The sequence below is a fragment of the Natrix helvetica genome (assembly GCF_964273705.1).
Source record: "Natrix helvetica genome assembly, chromosome: Z".
Taxonomy (NCBI): domain Eukaryota; kingdom Metazoa; phylum Chordata; class Lepidosauria; order Squamata; family Natricidae; genus Natrix; species Natrix helvetica.
The window spans coordinates 42,678,689-42,706,265 of NC_138554.1; the positions used below are offsets into that span (position 1 = coordinate 42,678,689).

At 40.0% G+C, this 27,577-nt stretch overlaps 2 protein-coding genes across 6 annotated transcripts in view; one reads left to right on the forward strand and one right to left on the reverse strand.

Annotated features, from left to right (window-relative positions):
- The first annotated feature begins 1,519 nt into the window (after positions 1–1,519).
- Positions 1,520–16,257, forward strand: CBX1 (chromobox 1). Of its 3 annotated transcripts, XM_081971789.1 has the most exons (7): positions 1,520–1,734; positions 3,061–3,184; positions 5,592–5,704; positions 8,574–8,744; positions 9,761–9,938; positions 10,707–10,801; positions 14,983–16,257. In XM_081971789.1, the coding sequence occupies exons 4-7, from the start codon at positions 8,605–8,607 to the stop codon at positions 15,125–15,127; spliced, it is 558 nt and encodes a 185-aa protein (XP_081827915.1). In that variant the 5' UTR covers positions 1,520–1,734; positions 3,061–3,184; positions 5,592–5,704; positions 8,574–8,604; the 3' UTR covers positions 15,128–16,257. The 3 variants fall into 3 exon arrangements, with proteins under 3 accessions (XP_081827915.1, XP_081827916.1, XP_081827914.1); XM_081971790.1 differs by lacking the exon at positions 5,592–5,704; XM_081971788.1 differs by lacking the exons at positions 3,061–3,184; positions 5,592–5,704 and having other exon boundaries at positions 1,521–1,734.
- A 2,604-nt stretch (positions 16,258–18,861) lies between these two features.
- Positions 18,862–27,577, reverse strand: part of NFE2L1 (NFE2 like bZIP transcription factor 1) — a 29,070-nt gene continuing 20,354 nt past the window's right edge. For all 3 annotated transcript variants that reach the window (XM_081970996.1, XM_081970998.1, XM_081970997.1), the window contains 2 exons: positions 26,767–26,928; positions 18,862–22,052 (listed from right to left, as the gene is read on the reverse strand). In XM_081970996.1, coding sequence (XP_081827122.1) covers positions 20,739–22,052; positions 26,767–26,928 — 1,476 coding nt within the window. In that variant the 3' untranslated portion in view covers positions 18,862–20,738. The remainder of the gene's footprint in view (positions 22,053–26,766; positions 26,929–27,577) is intronic.

A 27,577-nucleotide genomic window follows, 5' to 3' on the forward strand; every position in this document is an offset into this window, starting at 1 on the left:
CAAGTATACATCTCGGGGCTGCTGCACAAGCGCCCGTCCCATTTCTGCAAAGGCAAAGCTCCCCCGCTGCAGGGCGATCCAAAGAGGGGATGGGGATGCTGCAGAAAAGGCTGCCTTCTATCCAGGACTGCGTACCTCCCGTGCCGGCTCCGCGGGGCTTCAGGCTTCGAAGTAGCCCACTGGCTTCCCACCCGGCCACCTGCCTGCTCTCTTTGCAGATCGGCCTGCTGACGCTGACACCACTCCAGGAACCTGGAGGAAGTAGAGTCATCTGCGGCGGTGCTTCCTACTGGTGAAGAAGCGGAGTGAGAGGCGCGAAGTCCGCCAGTGGGCAGGTGGGCAGCAGCCCCTCATGTGGGAATCAGGCCAGGCCCGGCTGTGTCACTGCAGAGCCCGTCACCCTTTCTCTTCGGCCTGGGTGGCGCCACTTCATCTTGGCAAAGACCAGGTCACCATACTTGGTAGTCATGCGGCCAGCCAGAGCAGGACATGGCATGGGCAGACAGGTCGATGCAGCCCACGCCAAGGTGATCCTGGCTGAAGGATCACCACCCCTCTCCAGCAACAGGTGATGGGACCATCTTGCCCACCGCCTCCGTGCCCTGTGCTTGAAAGGGACCACCACCACCACTCTTGCCTCCCTCCCTCACTACCTGGCGGCAGACGTCCGCATGCCCTCCCGGAGCATCACCGTAGAACCGGCGTTCACTTTCTTCCTTCCCCTGCCGCAAAACAAAAGCAAACGGTGCCTGATTCAGGCAGAACCGGCAGCATCCCACCTCTGCCTCGCATCCTGGACATAAATTGTTTCAACTCCTATACTCAAAATGACACTATAGAGCACTGCACACCAAGACAACCAGACACAAGAACAGTTTTTGCCCGAATTGCCATCACTCTGCTAAACCAATAATTTCCTCACCACTGTCAAAACAATTAACTAAGGCTGCATTACTACTACTATTAGTCTTCTCATTGTTCCTATCACCCATCTCCTCCCACTTATGACTGCAGGATTGTAACTTTGTTGCTTGTATCCTTATGATTTATATTGATATTGTTCCTGATTACTTATTTGTACCCTCTGACTATCATTAAGCGTTGTACCTTATGATTCTTGATGAATGTATCTTGTCTTTTTATCATACTTGGCCAATAAAGAATTCTCTTCTATTTTCTAAGAACTAAACTCTAGAGGAATCAACTTATATAAGATGAAACTTTTAAAACTTAAACACTATTAAAAACAAAATCAAGTTGACAGTGTAATGAAACAAAACCGGCTCCTTGGGAAAGATAATATGTTAACCCTGATCAGCCATAGTTGGCCAAAATTCTAAACTTCGTCTTTGTTTTCATGAACAAGTCTCGTTTTTCCTTCTAGAAAAAAATCTGTAGGCTGATCTTAAGTCTATGAGCAGGGTAGGAAAAAACAATATCCGGTCCCAGGATGCCGCGGGGTAGAATAATTTCGAGAGGCTTAAGAAAAAAAAGGGGGGGCGTCGACTTGCAGAGAGCATGCGCAGTGGATCTAGGCGGGTAGAGGGGTTTCAGCGCTCTTTTGTTTGGTGGAGGCGGATCGAACGCGGTAGGCCCTTTTCCCAGCCGTTGCTCCTCTTACTTCAGAAGCGGGGACCTGCTCTTTCGCCCACTGCAGCCGAGGCTCCTCCGCTTCTCCGTGCTTCTTTTTATCTTTACATTTTCACTTGTGGGGTCTTGTCGAGGCTAACCAAGGTAAAGAGGAGAGAAGGGAGCAGGGTGGAGGGCTGCCAGATAACTCGCGCGCGGCTTATGAGGGCGAAGCGGCCATATTGGGGGTGGGCTGAAAAGGTTTGCAGAGGGGTTTCTGGAGATCTCGAGATCTTGCAGGATTCTAAACGGTCTTCCACGGGGGGGACGGGGGGACGGACGAAAGGTATAATATGGCTGAGGTTAGAAACCTAATTTGGCCTTAAAGGGGAAGGACAAGAAACAGATACGCGATGGATTACGGCGACGCACTTTGCCTGAAGAAATAGTATAGTATAGTCTTTATTGTCATTGTACAAAATAAATACAATGAAATTGGCTTTAACCTCAGGCTAAAGTAGGCTTTAGGCTGAGTAAGGGAGACGAGGTATGTATACTACTGTATTCAGACAGACCGGATGCACTGTAAAACATAGCAGCGGATGGAGGGCTGTACAGGTTATCGTTGGTGGGACGTGCTTTTCAGAAAACAAACATTGAATGTGTAATTGAAAATGTTAAATATGTGTGCTTCATACCGGTGAATTGGAGGATTCACTATGTAAAGAGGTTAGGGAATAGGAGGGAGGAATGAAAATGTTGGGTTTCAAATAGATGAACACCTGATTTTTTTTGGGGGGGAGGGATCCAGTCTTTCTGACTGAGAAAGATGCTCCAAAAGAAAATTAGCGGGTTCTTGGAGGCTTCTCTTTTTTATTGGAGAGAAATATAAGCAGGGATGGAGTAGATTTGTATCCTCAGGAACTAAGTTGGATTTTTTACCCTTAAGATTGGTGGGAGATTAATAAGACATTTCATTTTTTTTGTAGATAACATGTACTATGGAGACTTGCATAGCCCCAGACATTCCCAAAATCTATTGATAGTGAGAAGAATCTGTTCAATGAATACATGACGTTATTTGGAGCATAGTCAAGCTACTTCTTTGCTGGTTAGCAAGAAGTCAGTAGATCTTGAAAGAATTGGTAAAAAGAACCTCAAGATCTATGCCTTAAAAAAAAGATGTGAAATTTATTTGTGATAGTGGAATATTATTACAAATACATTTATGGAGCTACACTTAGGATATATTAAGTATTTGTGATAGATTATGTTGTAAAATACTAACTTGTATTTTTTTTACTACATTTTGGTCAGGAGTTTGGTTTTGTCATACTTTATCATCAGTACAACTAGATCAGACAAAGATGTACTATATTAACTGATCTAAGGTAACTTGTAGTATTCTTACCTGACTTGAGCCTAGGTTTCCCCAGTTCAGGTTTAATACTCTATTCGTTTACCACATTGATGTATGTTTAATGCACCTAGGTATGCAGATCCAAAGAGTTAAACAGACACTGTCAGTGATGCTGATAAGAGCAGTATCTGCAACCCTGCTCAATTGTTTCAGGAGCCCTTCATTGAACACTCAATCATTTTGCTGCTCCTGATAGTAAGTACTTGCTCCTGGGATTTCAGTACTAATACATGTTCACAAGGTTAGTTTACAGTATAATAAGCCATGAAACCCTAAATTGCAAATGTAACAGTATGAACTTGAATATAATGTATTATGGTTAAGATGGTTGGACAAGAACCAGAGAGACCCAGGTTCAAGTCTGCATTCATTGGGTAGATAGTTACTCACCTTGGTCAGGATGTGAAAATAAAATGGGATGAGAGTATAAGTAGTCCTCAACTTAGGACCACAATTGCTAGCAAGGCATTAAGTGAGTGATGTTCCATTTTATAACTTTTTTTGCCACAGTTGTTAAGCTGTGAATTATGAATTATTTAGTGAATCATATGGTTATTAAGTGAATCATATGGTTAAGTGAATCTGGCTTTCCCCGTGGAATTTGCTTGTTGGAAATGAGCTGGGAAGATTACGAATGGTGATTACATGACCCGGCAATAAACTATCATAGTATATGGCAGTTATCCAGTTATGTTGTTGGTTTGAGCTCCAAGCTTGACAATTTGGTTGCAAATGTTTTGTCCCCATTCGAGGAGACCTTCAGTGCACTTTGGATTGTGCTTGTCTAGGGGAGTACTGGCCTTTAAATTCCTTTCCGAGTCCTGGTTTGATTTTGGGTTGTGTGATTGGCTGCCTGTAGTTGCTAAGTCATAGTCCTTGGTTTTAAGTACCATCTCTGTTATCCGGTGCCTGAGTTTTGATCATGTGACCCTGAGATGCTGCAATGGTCGTAAGTGTTTAAACTTGCCATAAATTGCTATTTTCAGTTCCATTGTAACCAAACATTAAATAAATGTTTGTAAGTCAAGGAATATCTGTATTATGTGTATCAATTTGAACTACCAGAGAAAAAGTGATGTTCACATTCCAGATACACAAGGATTCTATAAATACTTTACTTTGAACTCTTGTCAGTCTGCAGAAGTTTAATCCAATTCATTAGTTACTCTCTTCTTTATCAGTTAATCTTTTTTTCCTCTGAACATACCCAGGTTTAAATGAAAACTCAGGTTAATATATACATAGTCCATTAGAACTGATATCCTTATGAAAGATTACAGTACTTTTCTCTGCAAAAAACAAGCAAGGAAAATGGATCACTCATTATCCAATATAATTGTTTATGTCTTAATAGTATGGATCAAAAACTAGTAACCTATTACCAATATTCAGCATTTTATGCTTAGAAACTATTAATAATTGAACATGAATTCATCCTTATATTAACTATAAATATTATGCCCATTTCCTCTTCACTTTTCTACTTAGATACTATAATTACATCTAGATATACCTGGCAGTAATTTTTGGCAAGATTGTTGAGAAGGAAATTTGTAGGATAGTAATTAAATGAAAATATGTTTGCATTGAGTATCTAATGGGAACTTAATTGTGGTGCAATGTAGGGTCATGAAATGAAATTACTAAGCAATTTGTAGGGCTCCCTCCCATAATAATAAAAATAAATGAACTATGCTGCACATTTAAAATTATATGACGCCTAAGCTTGTGTTGTATCATTATAACCTCTTGTTACAGCAATCATTATTTATTTTGAAAATAAATTCCAAATATTTGACTTAATTTTCCATTTTTATAGTTATTTACATATTTTGATTGTCTTGATGTCTTAAATACTGCCTACTTAAACGCTACACTTTTGTTTTTGTTTGGTTTCTATTACAGGTAGTCTTTGGCTTGCAGCTATTTTCTTAGTGACCATTCAAAGTTGCAATGGCATTAAAGAGTGACTTATGACTGTTTTTCACACATACAAACATTGCAACATCTCCTTGGTCATGTGATCAAAATTCAGATGCTTGGCAACTGGTTCATATTTATGACAGTTGCCATGTGCCAGGATCATGTGATCACCTTTGCGAGCTTCTGACAAGCAAAATCAATATGGTAGTCAAATTCACTTTACAGCTCTGTAACTAATTTAACAACTGCAGTGATTCACTTAACTGTGGCAAGAAAGGTCATAAAATGGAACAGAACTCATTTAACTGTCTAATTTAGCAACAGAAATTTTGGGCTCAATTGTGGTCATAAGTCAAGGTCTACCTGTATATGAATAAGGAAACTTAATTGCTTTTTCAGTTATATGTATTGATCAAATAACCTCAATGCATTTTGAAGTATATGGTTTTGGTGATGGGGAAATTAATTTATTAGAGAATTGTAGGGTGACAAATGGATATAAAGGAGAAGAGAAAGTAAAACATGTAGAAAGGATAATTTCATAGTAAAAGGATATAGTTGAAGCCAAAAAAGGGAAATAATTTTTTTTTTTAATGCTAGGATGAATTATATTGGGAGGAGGAAATTTTGCCAACATACATACCCTATGGTAAAGCTATTCTGCATTTTTGTTATAAAGTAGGCATTTTGAAGCAGGAGGTTAAGGAGAGGAAAATATAATTGAATCCTCTCCTTGAACTTTTCTTCTTCATTCAAGAATCTGGAGGAGGCAGATGAGGAAATGGAAGCTAAGTAAGGAAAAATATTTTTACATCTTTCTGTACAGATTATGCTCCTTCTGGTTAACAGCATTTTTATTGAAAGGAATGTGTCATATCATTGATAGAAAAAAGATAAATTTCTTTTTATAAATTCCTTGAAAAGCGCAATCACATTAGAATAATCACATTTCACAGATATGTGAACATTAAAAGCTGTAGCATTTCCCATTTATTTCTGAAATGAGAAATACCATTAGATGAAAAGCCAGAGAAAGTGTTATGTTTCCTGAATATATGCCATCTCTTTAGCACAAAAGTTTGGTGTATTATTGTAAGTAATGTCTTGCTTACAATATCATTTTACACAATATAGAAAACTGAAAATGTACATAAAGTCTGTAAGTGTTGGGAAACCTTGAGCCAGGCAGGGAGGAGTGATTAAACAGAGAAATAGCCTCGAGTCCTTGTGCAGCTTCAAGAGATAAACCTGACTCTCCTTGAATTTCATGGAACCTTATCTAGTTCTTAAAGAGAAGTTAGGCAGTCTGGAGACGTTGTACTGGTGGAACATAAACTTAATTGTTTTCTAGGATAGTCATCTCATTATGACTTTGGACTATTCTGAGTTTTGGCATCATATAAGACTATTAAAATCTATATAAAAGTGTATGTTCTTCCCTTTCCTGTTTGAGCGGGATATGTATATGATAGAAATAGAAATAAGCCTTAATTCAAGGAAATTCAGATGCTCTTGGTTAAATCCATATGCAAGTACTGTAGAAAATTAATTCTGTCTTCACTTAGTTGCATTAATTTGAATTACCGTATTTTTGGTGTATAAGACGCACACCCCCTCCCCAAAAGTAGGTGGCAATGCCTGTGTGTCTTAATTTGAATTACCGTATTTTTTGGTGTATAAGACGCACACCCCCTCCCCAAAAGTAGGTGGCAATGCCTGTGTGTCTTACAGAGCGAATGTTGCTGAAGCCCGCCCACCTGCCAGCCTTCCTTCCCCCTCTGCCTTCCAGCAATTTGCCTCCTTGCAGCAAACAGCTGGTCAACTTTAGTACAGCCTGATTTAGCATGAGCAGCTGATCAATCTGCCCCCCCGGAATACCACAAATCAGGTGTTCCAGGCTGCAGGGACTGTCTGTACCTTTGGGCATCCCATTTTCGGCTTCAGTGTGTCCTATTTTCACTCTGTTCCAGGCAGCAGGGATAGGTGGCGGCAATCCCCACTGCCTGGAACGGGCCGAAAATGGCTCACAGAGGCGGAAAATGGAATGTGCAGAAGCAGTGATAGGTGGCGGTGGAGATCTCTGCAGCCTGGAACAGCTGATAGATAGTATTCTGGGAGGCTGATACAACTGCCAATCAGCTGCTCATGCTAAATCAGGCTATGCTGAAACTGACCAGGCTCTTTGCTGCAAGGAGGCAAATTTCTGGGAGGCAGAGGCAGATTTTTTTTCTTGTTTTTTTTCCCCAAAAGTGAGGTGCGCCCTATAGTCCAGAGTGTTTTATAGTCTGAAAAATACAATAGTTTTGATGTAGCTCTATAATTTACTTTTAAACATGTATATTTTATTTTGCTTTTCAAATAGTAATGCATGAAAGGAATTCACACTGGCTTCAAGCTTAGAAATTGAAAAGACCAAGTCATACAAAGAAAAGGGAGTACAGACAGGAAAAGACTTGTTGGTGTGCCAAGAATGTTAAGAACCTATGCTACACTCAGAACAGCTCAAAACTAGAGCTCCCACTATTTGGAAGCCAGTTTAAGCTTAATAAAATGTGTTTAGAAATGTCCCTTCCTTCTCAGCCCCTGTTCATAGGCATCTCCCTAGCTAACCATTTTTCATTACAAACTAGACCCTTTTCTAAACCCTAGCTGTGCTTTTGTCTGTTTTTATCAGACCCCAACTGAGACAAGTGTATCCTCCTGCTGTGACATGTTTTGCCTGCAGGAGGCCTTTTCTTTTTCCAGTAGACTGTAATTCTTCATTTCCAGTAGACACAAGCTGTTTAATCTAGTTTGCTTGCTATATGCACTTATGCTGTTCCTACTACTTGATAATGTTATCTTCCTCTCTTCTTATCAAGCTATTGTTCTATCATATGTAGAGAACCTGTTGGTTTTTCCGAGAATAGCAAAAAAGAATGTGATGGCTAATATTTCTTGCTTTGAACATAAAAATTCATTCTGAGAAATTTAAAGTTGAAACATAATGCTCTGTTTCCTGCAGTGTATTCTGTTCTTGGAATAAAAACTAAGTTGCATAGAACTTGTTATAGTCATCTGTCTGTAACTGTTGCCTTAGGTTACATGTGCCATTCTGATAGAATCAGATCCCAGAGTTGATCTGTATGTCCCATTAATTAAAAAGACTATGCTATTGAATCAAATCAGCACAGATGATGGACATATGAATGCCATTCAGCAAAGCTTGGGTTTATGTCCTAGTGGTCAGAATCCTGTATTGCAGGCTAATTCTGCCCATAGCCTGTAGTTTGATCCTGAAGGGCTCAAGATTAATTCAGCTTTCCATCCTTCCGAGGTTGGTAAAATGAGGGCCCAGAATGTTGAGGGTAAAGTGCTGACATTGTAAACTGCCCGGAGAGTGCTGTAAAGACTATAGGGTGGTATATAAGTCTAACCGCTATTGCAATTATGTAGATATTTGTAGACCATAGATGTTGATAGACTTACGTATTTCATGTGTGTTTTTGTGATTGTATTTCTACCCATGTAAACATCTTTGGGTTTAATTTTTCCATTATTTTATGGTTGAACACTGGGTAGAAAAGAATATAGCAACTTCTATTTAGTGTTGCTGATGTAGTTCCAAAAGTTTTTCAATCAGCATTTTCATTCCTGATGTCTCTTTCATTTTTTGCAACAGCCTCCTTTAAACCGCAAAGCTGGCGAGCACAATGGGAAAAAAGCAAAACAAGAAGAAAGTGGAGGAGGTCTTGGAAGAGGAAGAAGAGGAATACGTTGTGGAGAAAGTTCTTGACAGGCGGGTAGTGAAAGGCAAAGTGGAATACCTGCTCAAGTGGAAAGGCTTTTCAGAGTAAGGCTACTTCTTTTATTTTGTAGTTCTATTGAAAGGAAAGATCGGCTGACTTCGGTTTTTCAGACCTTGTATTGACATTCCATAGTGCTTATTCCTTAGAATGATGGCTTTTTAAAAATCCAGTTTAATTTTTAAAAAATCTTACCTTCTGGTAATGTACTTCAACCTGCCCCACTGCGTTTTTAAACATTTTATATTTGTTTATGTTATCTTAGTTGTACCTTTGGCAGACTTCAGGCAAATGTTACACTTTAGGAAAAGATGTGGTAATATGAACTATGGTATATGTTCCTGCAGGATAATAATGTATTAAAAAATCAGATGTAGATTGATTTTCCCAAAAATGTACTTTCCAATTTGCACAGTTCTTTGTTTACATTTTAGTTTAGTTTAGTTAGGTGACATATGCAGATGTTTCTATATGTTTTTCCAGGGATGTATTTACTGTCCTGCCATACATGCTCTGAGGGGCACTTGAATACATAGGCTATCCAAAACTGCTTGCCCTCCAAGAGTGTTACATAACCTATGCATTTATTAGTAATGAGGAAAATGAAAAACTGTTCTGCCTTGGTTATTAATGCACAAAAGCTTGAGCCCTCCCCCATCCGTATTTTAATTCTCACTTCATAAAACCAAGACTCACAAAAATAACAAAACCACTGAAATCCTGGTAATTTGGTTCTCTTTGTCATTAGATACCCTATGTATATAATGCAACATTCCTTCTGCTTTAGTTCAAATTAAACCATATTCCCAGGTGGTGTAACTTGTTTATGTATATGGAAAGTTTTTTTATGTACTCATAAAAATGTCAGCAATTACAACAGGTTTAAAATAAAAGGCTTGTGCAAATTCTATAGATTTAATACTTTTCCATTTATAGAAAGTTACTCTTAAGTTATGCAAAGAATTTCCAGGTCTCATATTCATTCAGATATTTTTTTCTGATTATATATGATAGAAATATAAAAATGATAGTTACAAACTTTGGTATTTTGGCTGCATTGCAGTGAAGATAATACATGGGAGCCAGAGGAGAATCTCGATTGCCCTGACCTAATTGCGGAATTCCTGCAATCCCAGAAAACAGCACATGAAACTGACAAGTCAGAGGGAAGCAAGCGCAAAGCCGAGTCAGATTCTGAGGATAGGGGGGAAGAAAGCAGACCAAAGAAAAAAAGAGAAGAGGTAAGTCAGATTCCTTCAACATACGATCCACTCAAGATTACTTATGTCTTTATAGTTAAAGAGAAAAAAAGAATTAGATAGACATTTTAAATAGAGGGGCATAATTATAGTTTACAGGAATATAGTATACATCTTTGAGATGCAGAAATATCTTAAAATAACTGTTGCTGCCTGTAATTTTGAAGAACTTTATTCATTCCCCCAGAATTATTGCTTTATCTAGTTCATCATTCTTTCAGGTACTTAGCATTTTTATTTCAGTTTTTACATCCTTTTCTGTTTTTTCTGTTTATAGTTATTTTTTCCCATTCTTGGAAGTGTAGCTAAACTCCCAATTTATAGCTGTAAAACTTTAATTGCAATATAATATAGTTTTTATCCCATTAATATTTATCTATAGCCCATTGTTTCATTAGTGCCTAGAATTTCAAGGAATACATGATCTCTGGTAGCTGCCGTTAAGGAAGAGATCAGATTACAAAAATGATAGTTCAACTTTATTTAATTTTGCTAAAGGTCTGTCCTTAAAATTACATGAGATTAGGGTTCATGAAATCAAACAGTTTTGAGCAATATAAATTCCAAACGTTAACACTATATGTATGATATTCTTAATTTAGGATTCCCTCATTTCTAGAGTATAGCAGAAGCCATTTTCTGGAAGTAATGTTTTGTATTATCTGATGGGTCCATATTGAATTCAGTGCTTGATCTGTTTGTGTTAAACTCTAAAAGCAGCAATATTAAAATTTCTATTTTGCTCTTTAGGTTGAAAAGCCTCGAGGGTTTGCAAGAGGGTTTGAGCCAGAACGGATTATCGGTGCCACAGATTCCAGTGGGGAGCTCATGTTCCTAATGAAATGGTAAATTTGTTCTTTAATTTTTGAAGCTCGCATTGCACATCTTCAAATAGAAATACGATGAATAAATGTTGAGGAAATGCTGTGACATAATATCAGACTGCTAGATCAGGAAGAATAAATTCAAGCTAAATCCCAGCAAGACAGTGGCTATGAGTTTGGAAGCAATCTGATTCCATCTCAGGTTCTGGATAAGGCCATATTCACTTTACCAAAATTAGTCCCCTCAGTTTGGATTATTGTACTTCCATCTGGACTGCCTTTGAGAAGGTAGTTTATCTGATCCCAAAAGAAGCAACTCAAGTATTCTAGCATGCTCATGTAACCACCACCATCTGTACTAGCTACCAATTACCATATTTTCGTAGTATAAGATGCACTTTTCCCCTCCCTAAAATAGGATGAAAATTTGGGTGCATCTAATACATTGAATTTAGTCCTGCCCATCCGCTGGCCCCCACCCTTCGGCCTCCGCATGTTGTGTTTTAGACCTGTTCCAAGCTGCAGGGATTGCCACAGACCACATGTTTTTGGCCTCTGCACCTTGCATTTTCAGCCTCTGAACGCTCCATTTGAGACCCGTTCAAGACTGAGGATCACCAGAGCGCATCGCTGCCTCCGTGCATCGTGTTTTCAGGCGATGATTGGCATGATCTGCTTTGGCAGTCCCCGCAGTCTTGAACAGGTCTCAAACGGAGTGTTTGGAAGCTAAAAACGTGAGCGTGGAGGCGAAAATGGCAACCTGGAACAACTGCTGCCTTATCTGACCAGTTGCATGCTTTGCTTGCTTTACTCAATGGAGCTCCCTGCAACAATCAGCTGTGTTTTTGAAGCTGCATATCAGCCCCAACGAGGCCCGTTTGAGCGAAGCAAGTACGTGTGTGCACGCTCACAACCAACAAACTAATGTGCTGAAACCGGCCAGGCTGTTTACTGAGGACGCTAGCTAGATGAACATGGATAGATACTAGTAGGCAGGGGCAGATTTTTTTTTCTTATTTTCCTCCCCAAAAACTAAGCTGCGTCTTATACTCTGGAGCATCTTATACTCTGAAAAATATGGTAGTTTCAAGGTACAAATTGTCATCTTGTACTTCAGTATTTTAAACTATGGGGCTATCTGTTCCTAATGGTTTCCACCTGCCCAGTTAGATCAGGAAGATATGCTTCCTCCTGGATTTCCTCTTTTTTTAAAAATGTCATTTACTGTGATATATGTTCTCGTAGGCAGGTCTTTTCCATTGCTCCTCCCCACATTTGACTTGCCCCAACATTACTGAAATTTTTATTGTTTTAATCTTGTTTGCCCCTGGCAGAAATTATGCTCTCCAGTTTGTTGACAGTTGGAATGGCATATAAATTTAACTGCCTCACTGTTCCCACTTTCATGATGTGTTCCCACATTGCCGCATCCCCATGGTCAGGCGATCAAGAATTTGGGGCTGGCATGTATTAATGACAATTGCACTGATCAGGAGTGATATGTTGGCTTTTCACAAGCAAAGTCAAGGGGAGAAGCCAGATTCACTTAATGACCACATGATTCACTTAATAACTGCAGTGATTAGCTTAACAACCATGTCAGAAATGGGATATGATAAATATAACAACTGTCTTGCTTACCAACATAAATGTTGTGCTCAATTGTGGTCTAAGTCTAGTACTACCAATACTGTAGTCTGATCTGGCTTTAAATTTTCCATTTAAGAAAGAAAAACATAATTAAAATAATTTTAAAAAACATAATAATTTGTATAAGATCTGAGAAGTGATTTCTCAATATAGAGACCAGCCATCTTTCATTACAATTGTTTTATTAGTAATGTTAAATATAAACCAGTAGAACATTTAATGAGTGAATTATGAAATATTTCTTGTTCCAAGAGTCACATCTTGGGAATCCCAGGTAAGATAAATGTGATATTGTGAAGAATAAGAAAATTCAGTTTCTGTCTCTGGAATGAAATGTTTGCATATAACTACAAACCTTCAAAATCTGATTTTGCTAAATTACAGGTAGTCCTTGACTTACAATTGATCATTTAACAACTTTCAAAACTACAGTGATGTCAGAAAGGTTGCTTTATGGGCCTGTAAAACATTTCTGACCATTGTAAAACACCATGCTGCCCTCACGTGATATACAGTCCATCTTCATGCAATCACAAGCCAGATGCTTGGCAACCTGTTCGCACTTGCAACCAGTTGTCTGGGATCCTACAATCTTGTGGTAGCCATTTGCTGCTGGCTTCCCCAAAAAGTCAGTAGAGAAGCATGAAAGGAAGATTGCAAGCTACTGCCAAAAGGATCCCCTCTGGTCTCTGCGGTCTGACTGAAGGATATGCCTACTGGGGGAATAGAAATCTCAGTTCTGTGTGGAGCTGAGATTTCCAGCACAACAAGATTTCTCTGTCCACTGGGAGGAATTCCTTCATTGGGCTGCAGAAACAGTTACATTCACTCAGTATCTCCCCCCCCCCCTTTGGGAGTGGGAGGAATCTTTGTCAGGTTGCAGCACTTGAAAAATATAGCTCCATTCCTGCAGCCAAGTTAAAGATTTCTCCCCAATAAATCCTCCCCCTGCCCCGAGGCCTCCATGATCCTTATCTAAGACTGTCCACTTAACGACCTAGGAGATTGCTTAATAGCAACAACTGGAAGTGCCAGGATTGTGGTCATTGAACAAAGTGGTCATATGGATCTCTCACTTAACTGTTCACTCAACTACCAAGATTTCAGTCCCAATGGTGGTCCTAGATTGAGGATTATGTATACCTGTGATGGTGAACCTGTGGCAAGCATGCACAGGTGGCATGCAGAGCCACAACTTCCGGCACACAAGTTATAAGCTCCAGGGTTCATGCGTGTGTCGGCCAGCTGATTTTTGGCCTTCCAGAGGGCCGGGGTAGGATGTTTTCACCCTCCCCAGGCTTCAGGAAAGTCTCCAGAGCCTGGGGAGGGTGAAAAACAATCCCAACAGGCCAACCAGAAGTTTGGAAATGATCCGTTTCTGGCTTCTGGGGGCCAGGGGAAGCCATTTTTGCCCTCCCTAGGCTCCAAGAAATCCTCGGAGAGCATGGGGAGAATGAAAAATGGGCCCAACCCTCCCCAGGTTCCAGAGGCTTTCCTGAACACCCCCCCCCGGAGGAAATACCAAGCTCAGCTTGGAGTAGTAGTACAGTGCATGTGGGGGGGGGAGTTGTGCGCGCATGCGCATATGGGTGGGCGCTTTGCATTATGGGTGCTGGCGTACATGCTATCGCGTGCGCACTCTCGCATTTTTGGCACCTAACAACAAAAAGGTTAGCCATCACTGATCTATACACTGACAATCCTTGATTTATGACCTGTCACTTAATGGCTGAAATTAAGGTGTATTTCCAGAGCTACTTAAAATCTGTTTTCGGAGTTACAATGGGCAGAAATAGAAATACGCATGCAGTCATGTAATTGTATCTTGGGTGCTTGGCAACTCACCTTTACAACCATTTGCCGCATCCTATGGTCACATGACTGCAATTTCCCAGAAGAAATTGCCTGTTTCCACCATTTACTTTTGGTTTCCAGAAAAAATTCTCATTGGGGAAAATGAATTTGCTTAATAACTGTGTGTTTGCTTGATGACCACCATTAAAAAAGCATTCATAAGTTTGAATCTGGTCACAGGATATCTCAATTTACGACCTCAATGATTTAACAACTTTAATTCCAGGCTCAATTATGGTCGTAAGTTAAGAACTACTTGTATAGTTTCTAACATCCTTCATTGATAGTCATGCTGAATAAACCAATAGAAATCCAAATAATGTTTACTTTTGCAGTCCGAGAGTCACAATTTACTTCTTTGGTCTAAAAAGACAATTATAGCTCCAAATATAGGGGTTGAAATATGATGTCATAATATTGTTGCACTTTAATGGGGTGCTCCTCAACCCCTACAATTACAAAATATCCAGTGAGTTATCTTTTAAATTAGAGGGGGGGGGGATAAAAATGGTTGTAGTTGCTGCCAGAAAACATTGACATTAATGTTACAACTGTAAACAATACATTCCATCAATTTATCATTTAGATGACACAGCATAATGACCATCTATATTTTAAAAAAGGATTTTAACACGAATAGATCTTTATCATTCCTTGTGCAATAAATATTAAAACTTTTTTTTCTCTTGATTATATAGGAAAAACTCAGATGAAGCTGATCTTGTTCCTGCCAAGGAAGCTAACATCAAGTGTCCACAAGTGGTCATCTCATTTTATGAGGAAAGGCTCACATGGCACTCTTATCCCTCAGAGGACGATGATAAGAAGGATGACAAGAATTAATCTGCTTGTCCTTCTGTCCTCATCCCTCCTTTGGCTGACTTTTGTATTAAAATACCAGACTATGGGTTTGAACATAAGGGAGAAGTGAAGAAGCTCTTGGCTGAGGAGGATGCCCTCTGTAGAAACAGGACAAGATTTCTCCCTATGACAGTGTGTTTATGTTTATATATATATATATATATATGTATATGTATAAAACATATATATTCATATAACATATATATTCATAATCTGTCACCTTGATTGGAAGAATGAAGGCCACCAACAGAAACAGCAAGTGGAGGTGGCATGTTCTCTAAAGATCACCTGCAATTTGCAGCCTTTTTCTCAAATAGTGTTAACTGCATTTTTAGCATGTGTGTGTAGGTTTCATTCCTTTTTTGGGTATTATTTGTGTATTGTTGGGGTGGGAAGTGTAGGTGTGTTCCAACTGACTTGAGACAAAGAATGGTTCACAGTATTCTATAGCCAGACTCATATTTTTTTTAAAAAAACCTGCAATTAAAATAAGCTACTCTTAATTGAGTAAAATTACTCAATTTTGAAATGCTGGAACAAATGTGTCTTAAGTGTTAAACTTAACAGTTGAGACTGCTAATACAAGAATTATCATTGCATCTAAAATGAGAAAAGATTAAAATTTAGACCCTGTAGTTGAACTGGCAACACCTTATTCTAAATAACTTTTATGCATCTTTTTAATATCTTTTCCCACAGAATTACTTTTTTAACTTTCCTATATGTATGTGAACTTGAGAATCTAAATGAGTGGCATCAAGAAGAAACCTTGAAAAAACTTTCTACAGCACAAATAAGTTGCAGAATATTCTGTAAACACTGTCATACTTGGGCATTTATTATTTTCTTTGTCTTGGCCTGCCACCAATTTCAATTTAATAAAACTTCTGTTTTTACAAAGGACATAATTTTACCAATAAATTTGCTCAAATCCTAGTAAGCCACCAACTCCTTCACAGAGCAGTATGTACGTAGAAATGTATTGTACAAATCTTTTTTAAGATAAAGCATGTGTAGGCTTCTGTGAAAATGTCTAAAACTTAAGTGTTTGGATTTAACTTCATAATGATTTGTCTTTTTGTCTTAATAAAATTTTAGATTTATAATCCTGACCCTTTTTTTTTCTTTTCCCTCTAGGCAAGGTCTTCCTTGCAAGTATTTCATAATGGGACATGAATCTAGAATTTAGGGGAAAATACATGGCTTTAAATTTGTTCATGACATTGTACAGTATACATCATGTAGACAATTATGTCTTGTTACTATAAGATATGGAGTGACAAAGTACCTGTTTAGTGTACTACAAATGGTACTTTGTAGAAGAGAGGCCCAAAACATCTTAAAGCTAAGACATGCCATTTCTCATTCTTCTTGCTTCTAATTAGTTAAGTATATCCTGTTTATCCCAAAAATAAGGCCCAACCAAAACATAATCCCTAGCATTTTTCAGACTGCTTGTAATGTAAGCCTTACCCCAAAAATAAACCTGTTAAGATTGTCAGCCAGATGGACACATTTAATAGTTTCCCCAAAAATCAGACTTTACCAAAAAATAAGCCCTAATTCATCTTTTGAAGCAAAAGTTAATATAAGGCCCGGTCTTATTTTGGGAAAAACATGGGTAGGTATGTTGTAATAGCTATGTTGTGAGTGTTGTAATGCCCTTCTGGGTTTTTTTACATTTAAATTTACTTTTATTAATTTACGTTACTTTTTACTTGAATTACTAGCTTCTGCATTTTCTCTGGAGAAAACTAAACCTATTGCACACAGCTTAACATGCTACTTATAACCACCACCACCCCTATGACCTGGAAAGCTAGTAAGCAAGCAAGGAAAAGCCATAATCTTAAAGCATTAGTAAGATTTCTTTTTGTATCTTTTTTTTTCTTAAATGGCAATGGAGAAATCAGAGCCTGCCCAAATCCTGGGGGGAAGGGCAAATTTACACATTGTAAATTTGTATCCAAAGCACATTTATGCTAACTTATCTTGCTGTCATGCAACAAATTGAACAAGAGAACAGAATGTTAATATTGGAACAGTTCTTCATGCCTTATGAACTTGTTCTATAAGTGACATGAACATTCATGGGTTAAATGGAGAGACTATTACACCTATAAAGTGTGTTAAGACATGGGAACATCCAACTTCTCCAGGACCTAGCCATAGGTAATTGCATTACAATTTAGCAAATCTGTGCTAAAATCTTTTTAATATTTGTTTTCTACACAGTAGGTTGCCTGATAACACATGCTAGTGAAGATACAAACTGAATTGAAAGTGTGGATGACCCCAGCTAAGGGAATCAAAATGGAAGTTGTGATCTAGATATCTACATGGTACATAGTTAACATTGGAGAAGAAAGTAATGCGCATTCAGCATATCCCTGGATACATTATTCCAGGAACAATACTATCTTTAGTGCAAAATAAAGCTAGAAGCCAGGAATCTACCATATGTGGGCTACTTTTACAATAAATTTCACTTAGAATACATTCTGAAAATGGCTTGTTCTAATTGTACCATGAAGATTTTGTGATAGTTCTTTTAAGCAATCCAAGACAGGACATCCAGTTCTTGGCTAGCTCAGATTTAGAGTACCAAATTATAATTTATTAATTTCTGCAAACAGAATTCACATGAAAGTAAATTCACTAGATTGGTGGTTCTCAGCCTATGGTCCGTAGATCCCTGGAGGACCTGCAATGCCATCACAGGTTTGTGAAGACTTGGAGAAATGTTATAATTTTGAATTAAGTCTTGGAAGTCTGTTGCCATGGTTTGTCCACAAAAGGTATTTAAAGGGGATAGTGATGGTGAAGAAAATGTTGAGAACTGCACTAGATGAAACATTCTAAAGAAGACGACTGAATATTTTACTGAAAAATCCCCCCCCCCACACCAATACATCTTGTAACCCAATCACTATGGTAGATGTTTTCACATACGTATTCTTTTCTTGTCCCTCCATATCATGTTGCGCTATACTAGGTGGTTGAAAATCTGAACTGCAGTTCTATTAAGTGTAAGATAGTTACTAATTTTATGTGCAGGTATTAATTACCCCAATATAATTCTTTTGGTTACCAAAACTACTATTCCTAATCAGTATCCGATTATCCAGATACTATTCCATATAATTTCAGATATTTGGGGGAATGAAGTACAACATTACTTAACAATATTACTACTTGCTACAGAGTTTCCTTAATGAATACTATCTTATGGCAATGCGTTGTTCTATATCATAACATTTGACATAACATAGCTTGTTTGTCTAATATTTAAACTCAAGCATTTGAAGCCTCTGCTGAATTCCCTTTATATGATCCTTGCAAGAAGTTTTTCAATCAGTTGTTCCAGCTAAAATTTGCTTCTTTCTACAAATGTGAGAAAGTGGTACACAAGTGTTTTACAGAATTTGTTATAAGGAAAATAAATCAATCTGTAAGGAGATCTGGCTATATATACTTACAAGAAATTAACCATCAGATTCTTTATTCATGGTCTTGAAAGTATAGAAGATTAGTTTCACAAAAGTTTTAATAAGCCCTGATGCACTCCTATTATCCCAACTAATAGCTATCTATCATTCACTGTGACTATAAGGCAGCAAAGTTTCATCGGCCTACAGAAGAGTAATAAGAGCATTGTTATAAATGTATACATTAGGTTTAGTCCTAGGTAAAGAAGACACAAAACAATGTTCAAATAGTGAATAAGCCATTTTATTTTTGTCCTGTGCTCACACTCTCCTCACTTTCCCATAGCTCATAATAGAAACCATTCAGAATAAAACCTCAGAAATAAATTAACACATGCACGCAACAGGGCTCCATCCTACCCATCCAACTAGTCACAGCTCCAACACATTTTGTGCTTCAAATTTCATGCTCTTAATTACAAAGCATGAGAAATGGAGAAGGCTTCATACATATACTTCATATCCACTCTCATGTTTTTTTCTGGAAAAGGTCTTGGCCTTCAAAAAAAAAAAAAAAAGTATGTTTGCAAACATTGCTTTATACCATTTAAACCAATGCACTCCATCTCTACAATCCTCAGGAGGATGCCCATTTCAGTGTTATGCCCTCACATATCACCACATACACAGGACTGAGTGGCTGGAAAAAAAACCAAAGCCATTTAGCTCTACAGTTGCTGGTCAAGTCAGTAATACTTCCAGCTGTGCTATACTGCAAGTTAACAGCTTCGGGGATGGCCTCAGAGCTTGAGGCTAGCTGTGTTCAAGGCACTACCCTCACCCTTCGCCTTTTTTTTTTTTTTCAATGGAGGAAGGGGGAAGTTGGAATGACATCCAAGGACAGAAGGGAAGCCAGCTGTGGAATCACCGTTAACACATTTTGAGTCTTTATGGCAGAAAAAACTTTCAGTAGCTTTGATCTTCAGGGGAAGTACCACCCTTCTATCCTACATGCATACTATTAAGTTCATTCTATAGCCCTACAGGGGAGAGGAAACAATATAGGAACCTAGAGTTCTAAAACCATAATAAATTAAAATCAAAGTGCCCATTCATAAAGAGGCTTGCTGTAGATGGCTTTTAACACAGCATGCCCACTTAATAGAAGCAAAACCCGCTGTGGTGTAGACCAAATGGTGATGGTCACACACCTTGCAGACTCTAGTCAAATGAAGATCTATACCTTTGGCCCTACACTTCCCTTCACCCAAAGCAGTCTCTCTAAGCCAATCAATCGGAAAAGACAGCTTTATAGCATGCAATTTTACCATGCACCATCATGTTGTAATGCATCTTGATATTGGCCCAGAATTAATGCTGGCTCCTCACTGGGGGCAAGTAACATCTTTAACAAAGTATTCAATTGGTGAGGGATGATAAAGATGCATTTCTATAGCAATCCTATTAACAGTTTTCACTCCTACCCTGCCAAATAATTGTGGTAATTGTTGAAGTACAAAATGGTAGTACATATAAACTCCTTGAATGGGAAATTCTTACGTTCAGCTTGAAGGAAATGTTTCTCTTCTCTAGTACAATTTTCTGTGCTCCCTCTGTAGTTAAGTACATAAAGATTTACGAAGAAATCATGGCTAAGTATTCAGATTTAGGCATGGTTTTGAACTGCATATAATTGATGTCAAATTAGTTTTAAAAAATCCAATCAGCTACCTGAAATATCCAAGACTTGGGAATTCAAAGGAAAAAAAATACTCTTAGGTCTTCTCAAGCTATCCATTTAACATTTCTTCCTTTACAAAAAGCCAGCCTTAACAATTCAAATTTTTTATCCTCTGCTGATATTTCCCCCCTCCCCCCTGCAAACACACATTATGCCAGCTAATTCACACTCTCATAATGTTCAATTGGTTTGAGACTTTTGGAAGCACAGGTCTTTCCCAACATGCTTTGCCATTCTGCCTCACAAGACTTGTAGGCCCCCTGCCCAGCAGTCTGCTCCTATACACTGGCTGGCAGCTATCATGGTTTGAGAAGATATATTGGATAAGAAGGCATGAAAGTTCCTCCAAATTCTTCTGGGCTCAGCCCTTCTCGAAGTTGCAGATTCAGCAAGTTTATGCTTTTCAAATGATATTTATCATCTTTCACTTCCTCCTGTCTTTCTGTTTCCTCTCTTGACGCCGTCCCTGCTGGTCAGCCAAGGAACGTGGTATTAGAATAACACTGCCATTACTGGCATGCTGTAGAGCATATTGATTTGGAGAATAGGGCTGGCCATTCTCATCACGCAGACGGCCAAACACTTCCTGGTAGAGGGTTTGCATCTTTTGCTTCATTTGGCGGATGGACCTGAGGAATTCCACCTTCTCCCTGAGGAGCTTTGATTTGTCTCTCTGCAAATCATCTACATCCCGCTCCAGATTGAGGATAGTGTCCAGTTTTCTTTTACGACAATTCTGGGCTGCCATCTTATTCTTACCCCTTCTGCGAATGTCACGGATTAGACTCAGCTGTGCTTCACTCAATTGATACTTGGACAGGAGTTCATTGAATTCTTCTACTGGCAAATTAATGATCTTTTCATTGGGAAAAGGAATCTTCATGGCTCTGGCTCTATGTTCATCTCTACTCATCTGCTTATCTAGAAAATCTGCTTGCTTTTCTTTGGAAGTCTTCTTTCCCACACTAGCTGGCTGAGATTCATCAGTGTCTAAGGTCCTGGGGGCCATGTTATATGTGTGATTGTGACCCACATGCTCAAGATAAGGCAGGTACTGCAACTGAGGAGGATTCTGGTAGCTCATCCGACAGAACTTGCTATATTCTGGCTGATACCCAACAGCTCCTTCTGCATCTTCAAAGTCCACATTTTCAGTATCGGAATTGTAGCCCACAGCTCCCTCCTCAGAAAAGGAGGAAGAGGCCGAAGAGGAGGAAGATGCTTCTGAGCTGCTGAGAGAAGCAGGGCTGTGACTTGAGTCCAGAGAGAGCCCTGAGTCTGAATCAAATTCCTCCTCCAAGCGCGATGCCTGCACTGGGTTGAAGCCTTCTTCAATAGCCAAATCCATTAAACTAATCTCATCCAACATGGCTTCATCCAGAAGCCCTCCAAGAGGGTCTGGGAGTTCAGGCCCAGATGTTTCATTTGAAGTGCAGTTTAGCTGGGGAGGGAAAAAAATGCCACTTAGGTTGGTAGAGCCAAATGTAGTGCTGAAGCCAGTGGAGTTATCAGGAACCAGCTGCAGCAAAGCTGAGCCTCCAGCCATTGAGGGACTTTCAATTTCAGAGCTGAACAGGGAAGGAAAATCTTGTGTGCAGCCAGCTAGCGATGCCTGATGCAGGCTGACGTTCTGGTTAATAGGGGTAGATGGAGCAAGGCTGTAGTTGGCTGTCAAAAGATCTCCATTTGGGTTGTTGTACAGAGTTTCTACAGCTGTAGTGCTATTTACCTCCATGCTCTGCAAAGGAGAAAGAGATTGTTTAGATTCTGCAGGTCTCAATATTGTCCAATTCAAACAACATCATAAAATATAAAGAATCCAAGAAAAAAGTAACAATGAGTTATGTTTCCATTAGCAGAATGGATATTATTGGTGGATCAAATTACCCCATTGCTTACAACACATAACACAGAGATAAAGTCTGATCTAGTGGACCCTCCCATCTCCCAGAGCTTGGGGCATAGAAGATAGTAGGAGAAGTATATTAGATTTAATTCCAAACCTAGTATTTTATATTCTTGGCACATTGGTCTGGAAACATGTACAGGTAGTCCTCGAGTTACAAATGCAATGGAGCCTGCCCATTCCATTCGTAACCCAAGGATTTGTGGGAGTGAATCTCGTACCTTGAACGGAATCACTTTTGCCTACACATTCGCTAATCAAATGCACAGTTCGTTAAGTTCACATGAGGTATTTCAGGGTGGGGAAGGCCATGAGGGGCCTAGTGATGAAACAGATCACCTGCTTAAGACCACCCAAGGCCTACCCGACCCACTGAAATACCCCATAATCCCCACAATTGCTTCCCCCCAACCTGCCATGCCAGATCACTTACTGTGCAAAGATCTAGCAAGATGTCTCTTCTCTAGCCTCCCAGCCAAGCTCCCACCGACACTGCATTTAGGTCCGTGCAGACCTTGCTCAGCACTTTGCTGACCAAATGGAGCTTCGGAGGGGCACCCCTAGTGTTTACAAACAAGTCCCAAACTATGAATCTTGCAGCCCCACGGCAGTTGTTCCCTCTTACGAACAAACGCAGAGGCTCTGCAATATTCATCCTGTATTTTGTTGGTCAAAACGGAGCTTCAGAGCCCGGCCTGCCCCACTGACGCTCCATTTAGGCGTGGACAGGCCTCACATAGTACTTTGCAGGCCAAAATGGAGGTTTGGAGTGGCAGGCCCACCCCTTCGAAGCTCTGTTTTGGCCAGAAAAATGCCAGGTGAGGCTTGTGCAGGCCTAAATGGAGCATCAGAGGTGTGGGCCTGCCTCTCCAAACTTCCATTTTGGACTGCAAAATTCCTGGCGAGGCCTGCCCAGGCTTAAACAGAGCATCGGTGGGTGGGCCAGGCCCTCTGAAGCTCCGTTTTGGCCAACAAAGTGCAGGACGAATGTTGCTGAGGTTGTTCGTAAGGGCAAACAACTGCCGTGCTGCTGCAAGATTCATAGTTTCAGGACTTGTTCGTAAACACTACACTTACGCTTATCACATAACATCGAACGTTCACTAAGGGAACACTCATAACCCGAGGATTACCTGTACACATCAATATTTATGGTAGTCTTCTCATCCACTTAAGTGGATAGAAAACTCAGATACAGTTTACTGTAAACAAACAGAAGTTAAATACCATGTTCTTAAATAACAATCTTATTAGTTGCTGCCCTCTAATAATCAAGAAAGCATCTAGGAAGATCTAGTTATTGTTTTCCCAAGATACTTTCTACATACAAGTGCATATCCTACCCAATTCTCCCCTCTAGCCACCAAGTTTTGGCAAAATAAAAAAGTGGGAGGAGGGAGGTTAATTACTTGTTATATAAATGAAACACTGCTACTAGGGGATTTCTGGGCAAAAGTTAAACATTTAGCACAATGTTATTGATCATGCTGCTGCCAGACCATTAGCTACCGTATTTATCGGCATATAACACGCACTTCCCCCCCCGAAAAATAGGGGGCAAATGATGTATGCGTGTTATACGCCGATATAATGTTAAGAAGCCATGTTTTTACAGTATTAACAAGTACCGTATACACCAGGCATGTCCAAAGTCCGGTCCACGGGCCATTTGCGGCCCGGTTTAATACGGCCCTTTAACAGCCCTCCCTGCTCTATGTAAATGCGGCCCGCCCACGGCAAGCAGAAGACCTTTCAAATTTCTCTCCCACCACCTCTTTTTCGCGCGCGCGCTCACACTTCGCCTCCGTCAAGCTTTGTGCTCGCTGGAGGAAAAGGGGAGGTGGGGGGGTATTTCCGAGTTCCGAAAGCAGAAGACCTTTCAAATTTCTCTCCCACCACCTCCTTTTCGCGCGCGCGCGCACACAGGAAAAGCAGACAAGCAGGAGAGAGAAGAAAGAAGGCAGGAAGGCAGAAGGAAGGGAAGGATGGAACTGGAAGGGAGGCAGGAAGGAAGGGAAGGAGGGGAGGAGGGAGTAAGGATAGACAAGCAAGAGGGAAAGAGGAAAGAAAGCAGGAGGGCAGAAGGGAGGTGGAAGGAAGGAAAGAAAAGCAGACACGCTGGAAGGAAAGAGGAAAGAAGGCAAGCAGGCAGGAAGGAGGCAGAAGGAAGGAGGGAAGGATGGAACTGGAAGGGAGGCAGGGAAGGAGGGAGGGAGAAAGGAAGGATAGGAGGATAGGGAAAGAGGAAAGAAGGCAGGCAGGCAGAAGGGAGGGAGGTGCAAGGAAGGAAGGAAGCATAGATAAGCAGGAGGGAAAGAAGGCAGGCAGGCAGGAGGAAAGAGGAAGGAGGGAACTGGAAGGGAGGCAGGAAGGAAGGGAAGGAGGAAGGGAGGGTGGAAGATAGTAGCAGTGAAAGCAGCAGTGTTCATTGCGATTTTGAAGATAGCAGTGAAGATGAAGAGTTTCTTGGTTTCCCAGATAGCGATTTCTGAGTAAACTTTTGTAAAAACAGAATATCCAAGTTTCTTTGTTAAAACAGTTGCTTTTACTGTCCTTTTACATTATTTACCTTATAAGTGGTAATAATATTAATAAAAAAAAAAGTTCTGAGCTACCCTTATTTTGCTTCAAAGTTCTTTATTTGAAATTTAAATTTTTTTCCTGAAATTTCCCTCTTAAAATGAAGGTGCGTGTTATACGCCTGTGCGTGTTATACGCCGATAAATACGGTATTTGATATAAACACTTTAGCATGTTCTAGAAATGAAAGAAATTTTAAAAGAAATTCCAGGGACAGAGACTATTCATTACTGGCAGATTTTTTAAAAAAATCCTGGCAAGAACAAATGCTATGTGATATAATTCAAGAACAGGCATGCTGCATGGTTTTGCATATGAAGGCTTTTTTCCTATGTTGCACTGAATTATTAGGGTTAGGAATTATTAGAATCCTGAAGATTATTTGGATTTCCTCTCTAACAAATGGTTTGAAAGTATCTGTTTCACTGTCTTGCTAGCAATCATTTAGTGCTTCTCATTTTTCTGATTTTGATGAATACATTCAACAAGATTGTTTTGTCAGGCCTGGATCCCCGACAGGTTTTAAGAAAGTTACAACTCTACAGAATTTTGCTTTTATCATTTTATATCCTAGTGTTCCATTCTATTGTCCTACCAAATGCTACAGGAAAAAAAAGTCCTAGCAGGAATAAAGAAAGTGCTCTGCATTACAGATACTACAAAGAAAATAAAATGTTCTGTTTTACATTTGACTGAAGCCTTTCAAAACCACATCAATTAAATAACAATATTAATTCTCTGATCCAAACTGAAACCTGGAAATATGTGTATTGGAAGATCCAACTTTCTTCCATTTCTAGGACAATACCTATAGGTCAGTGGTGGCAAACCTATGGCACACACCGAGGTGGCACTCAGAGCCCTCTCTGTGGACATGCACGCTGTTGCTACAGCCCAGCTCCATCGCATTTCTGTCACGCTTCCCGCCTTTGTTTGCAGGGTAACAAAAGTTTATGGGACTAAAAAGAATGTGTGAAACAGCATTCTGCCTTTGTCACAGTACATTTGCTGTTGCTTTCTCCATGGCCTGCCTAGTGCTCTTGCAGCACCTTTAGCGTGCTTCACAATGGGGGAGACAGAGTCCCCTCCTCCTGGAGCCATTATGACGCAGAGCCACAATGCAACTCTGTGTTGTCTCGTCTCGTCTCCCGGATGTCAGTTGCTTTTCCTGCAGAGCTGCCAGTGTTGGGATGCCCTGCCTCCCCGCCAGCCAGCTGGTCTTCGGCTCTCCGCCGACCAGCTGAGATGGGTGAGTGCTCCTGGGCTCGTCAGCCTCTGGATGTCAGATTCCCACCACCCAGCACTAGTTCAGGGGTTACCCCTCCCCCCGGGGGGAGAAGGAGAGGGGAGAGAGAAAGAGGGAGGGAGGAAGGGAAAGAGAGGGAGGGAAAGAGAAGCAAGAGAGGCAGAGAGGGGGCAGGGAAACATAGACAGAGAGAAAAAAAGAGGGAGGGAAAGAGAGAGGGTGAAGGAGAGAAACAAAGAGGGAGGGAAAGAGAGATGGAAGTAGAGGGAGGGAGGCAAAGAGAGGGGGAGAGAAGGAGAGAGAGAAAGAGGGGGGAAAGAGAGGGAGGGAAAGAGAAATGATATTACAAAAGATTTTCTTTTTTGCTATTGTTGCTAAACATAATATTTAAAAACCAGAAAAAAAATGAAGGGGCATAAAAGTGCATTTATCCCATTTTTGTAGAACAATTAGCTGAACTCTGCTTTGTTTATCATTATTTTGGGTAATAAAACCTCATTATTCAGGTTAAATTGCCATGTTGGCACTTTGCAATAAATATCATAAGTGGGTTTTGAGTTGCAGTTTGGGCACTCAGTCTCTAAAAGGTTTGCCATCACTGCTATAGGTTGTGGCAAACTGATGCAAACTGGACAAAGAGCTAAATCCAGAAAGCATAGGAGATTATCCTACGTATATTGTCCTGGAGAAACCAACACATGAAGAAATTGCCTTCCTCACCTGCGTTTCCATGATAGACATTAGGTCCTGCCACTGCTGCTCCAGATCAAAGGGCAGCTCTGTCTCTGTCAGAAGGGGAGACAGGAGCCCGTCTGACACGACAGAAGGCCCACTCTCGTTAGGCAGAGAGTCAGCTAGGCTGGGAACATCTGCAGCTGGAAACTAAAACAAACAGCAGAGTGAATGAAAAAAGTTTTAGATGGTGTTAAAACAGCATTTTTCTTTCCTTTCAGTGTATGAAATGTAGAGGTTCTTTTGTCACATGCTAGAGCAACCCAATCTCTTTCCCAAGATTTATTATTTACTTAAATATATTTAGCACTTACATAAAGATATGAATAAATAGTAGCTCAAGATATTATACATTATATTCCTATAAAGAAATCGTGTGAAGAGATTGGAATAGAGAATAAAGTTTGCCAAAGGAGTTTTTAGGAAACCTCATGAAACATAAGTGAGATTCAGTCTGTATTCTATTAACCTCCCTAAGACTACACTAGAATAAGACTAAGCAAAGGTGGGGAGGTAAAGGGGGTTCAATTTGCAAGATATGGAATGCCGTAGTTTTAAAACAGAAAATGCATTTAGGTTAGTGGGTGAGCAAATTCCTGGATTATTCAGAACATTCTATTTTTCTCAAAGCATAGCACACTTGCCTATTTCCCAAGGTTATTCCAAGGACACGAGATGGAAATTCAATCTATTGTTAAATTGGAATGATCACTGGAACTGACAAATAGAGTGAACACTAAGCTAACTTTCTCCAACTGATACCCTCCAGATGTGTTGGGCCCCAGCTACCACAATTCCA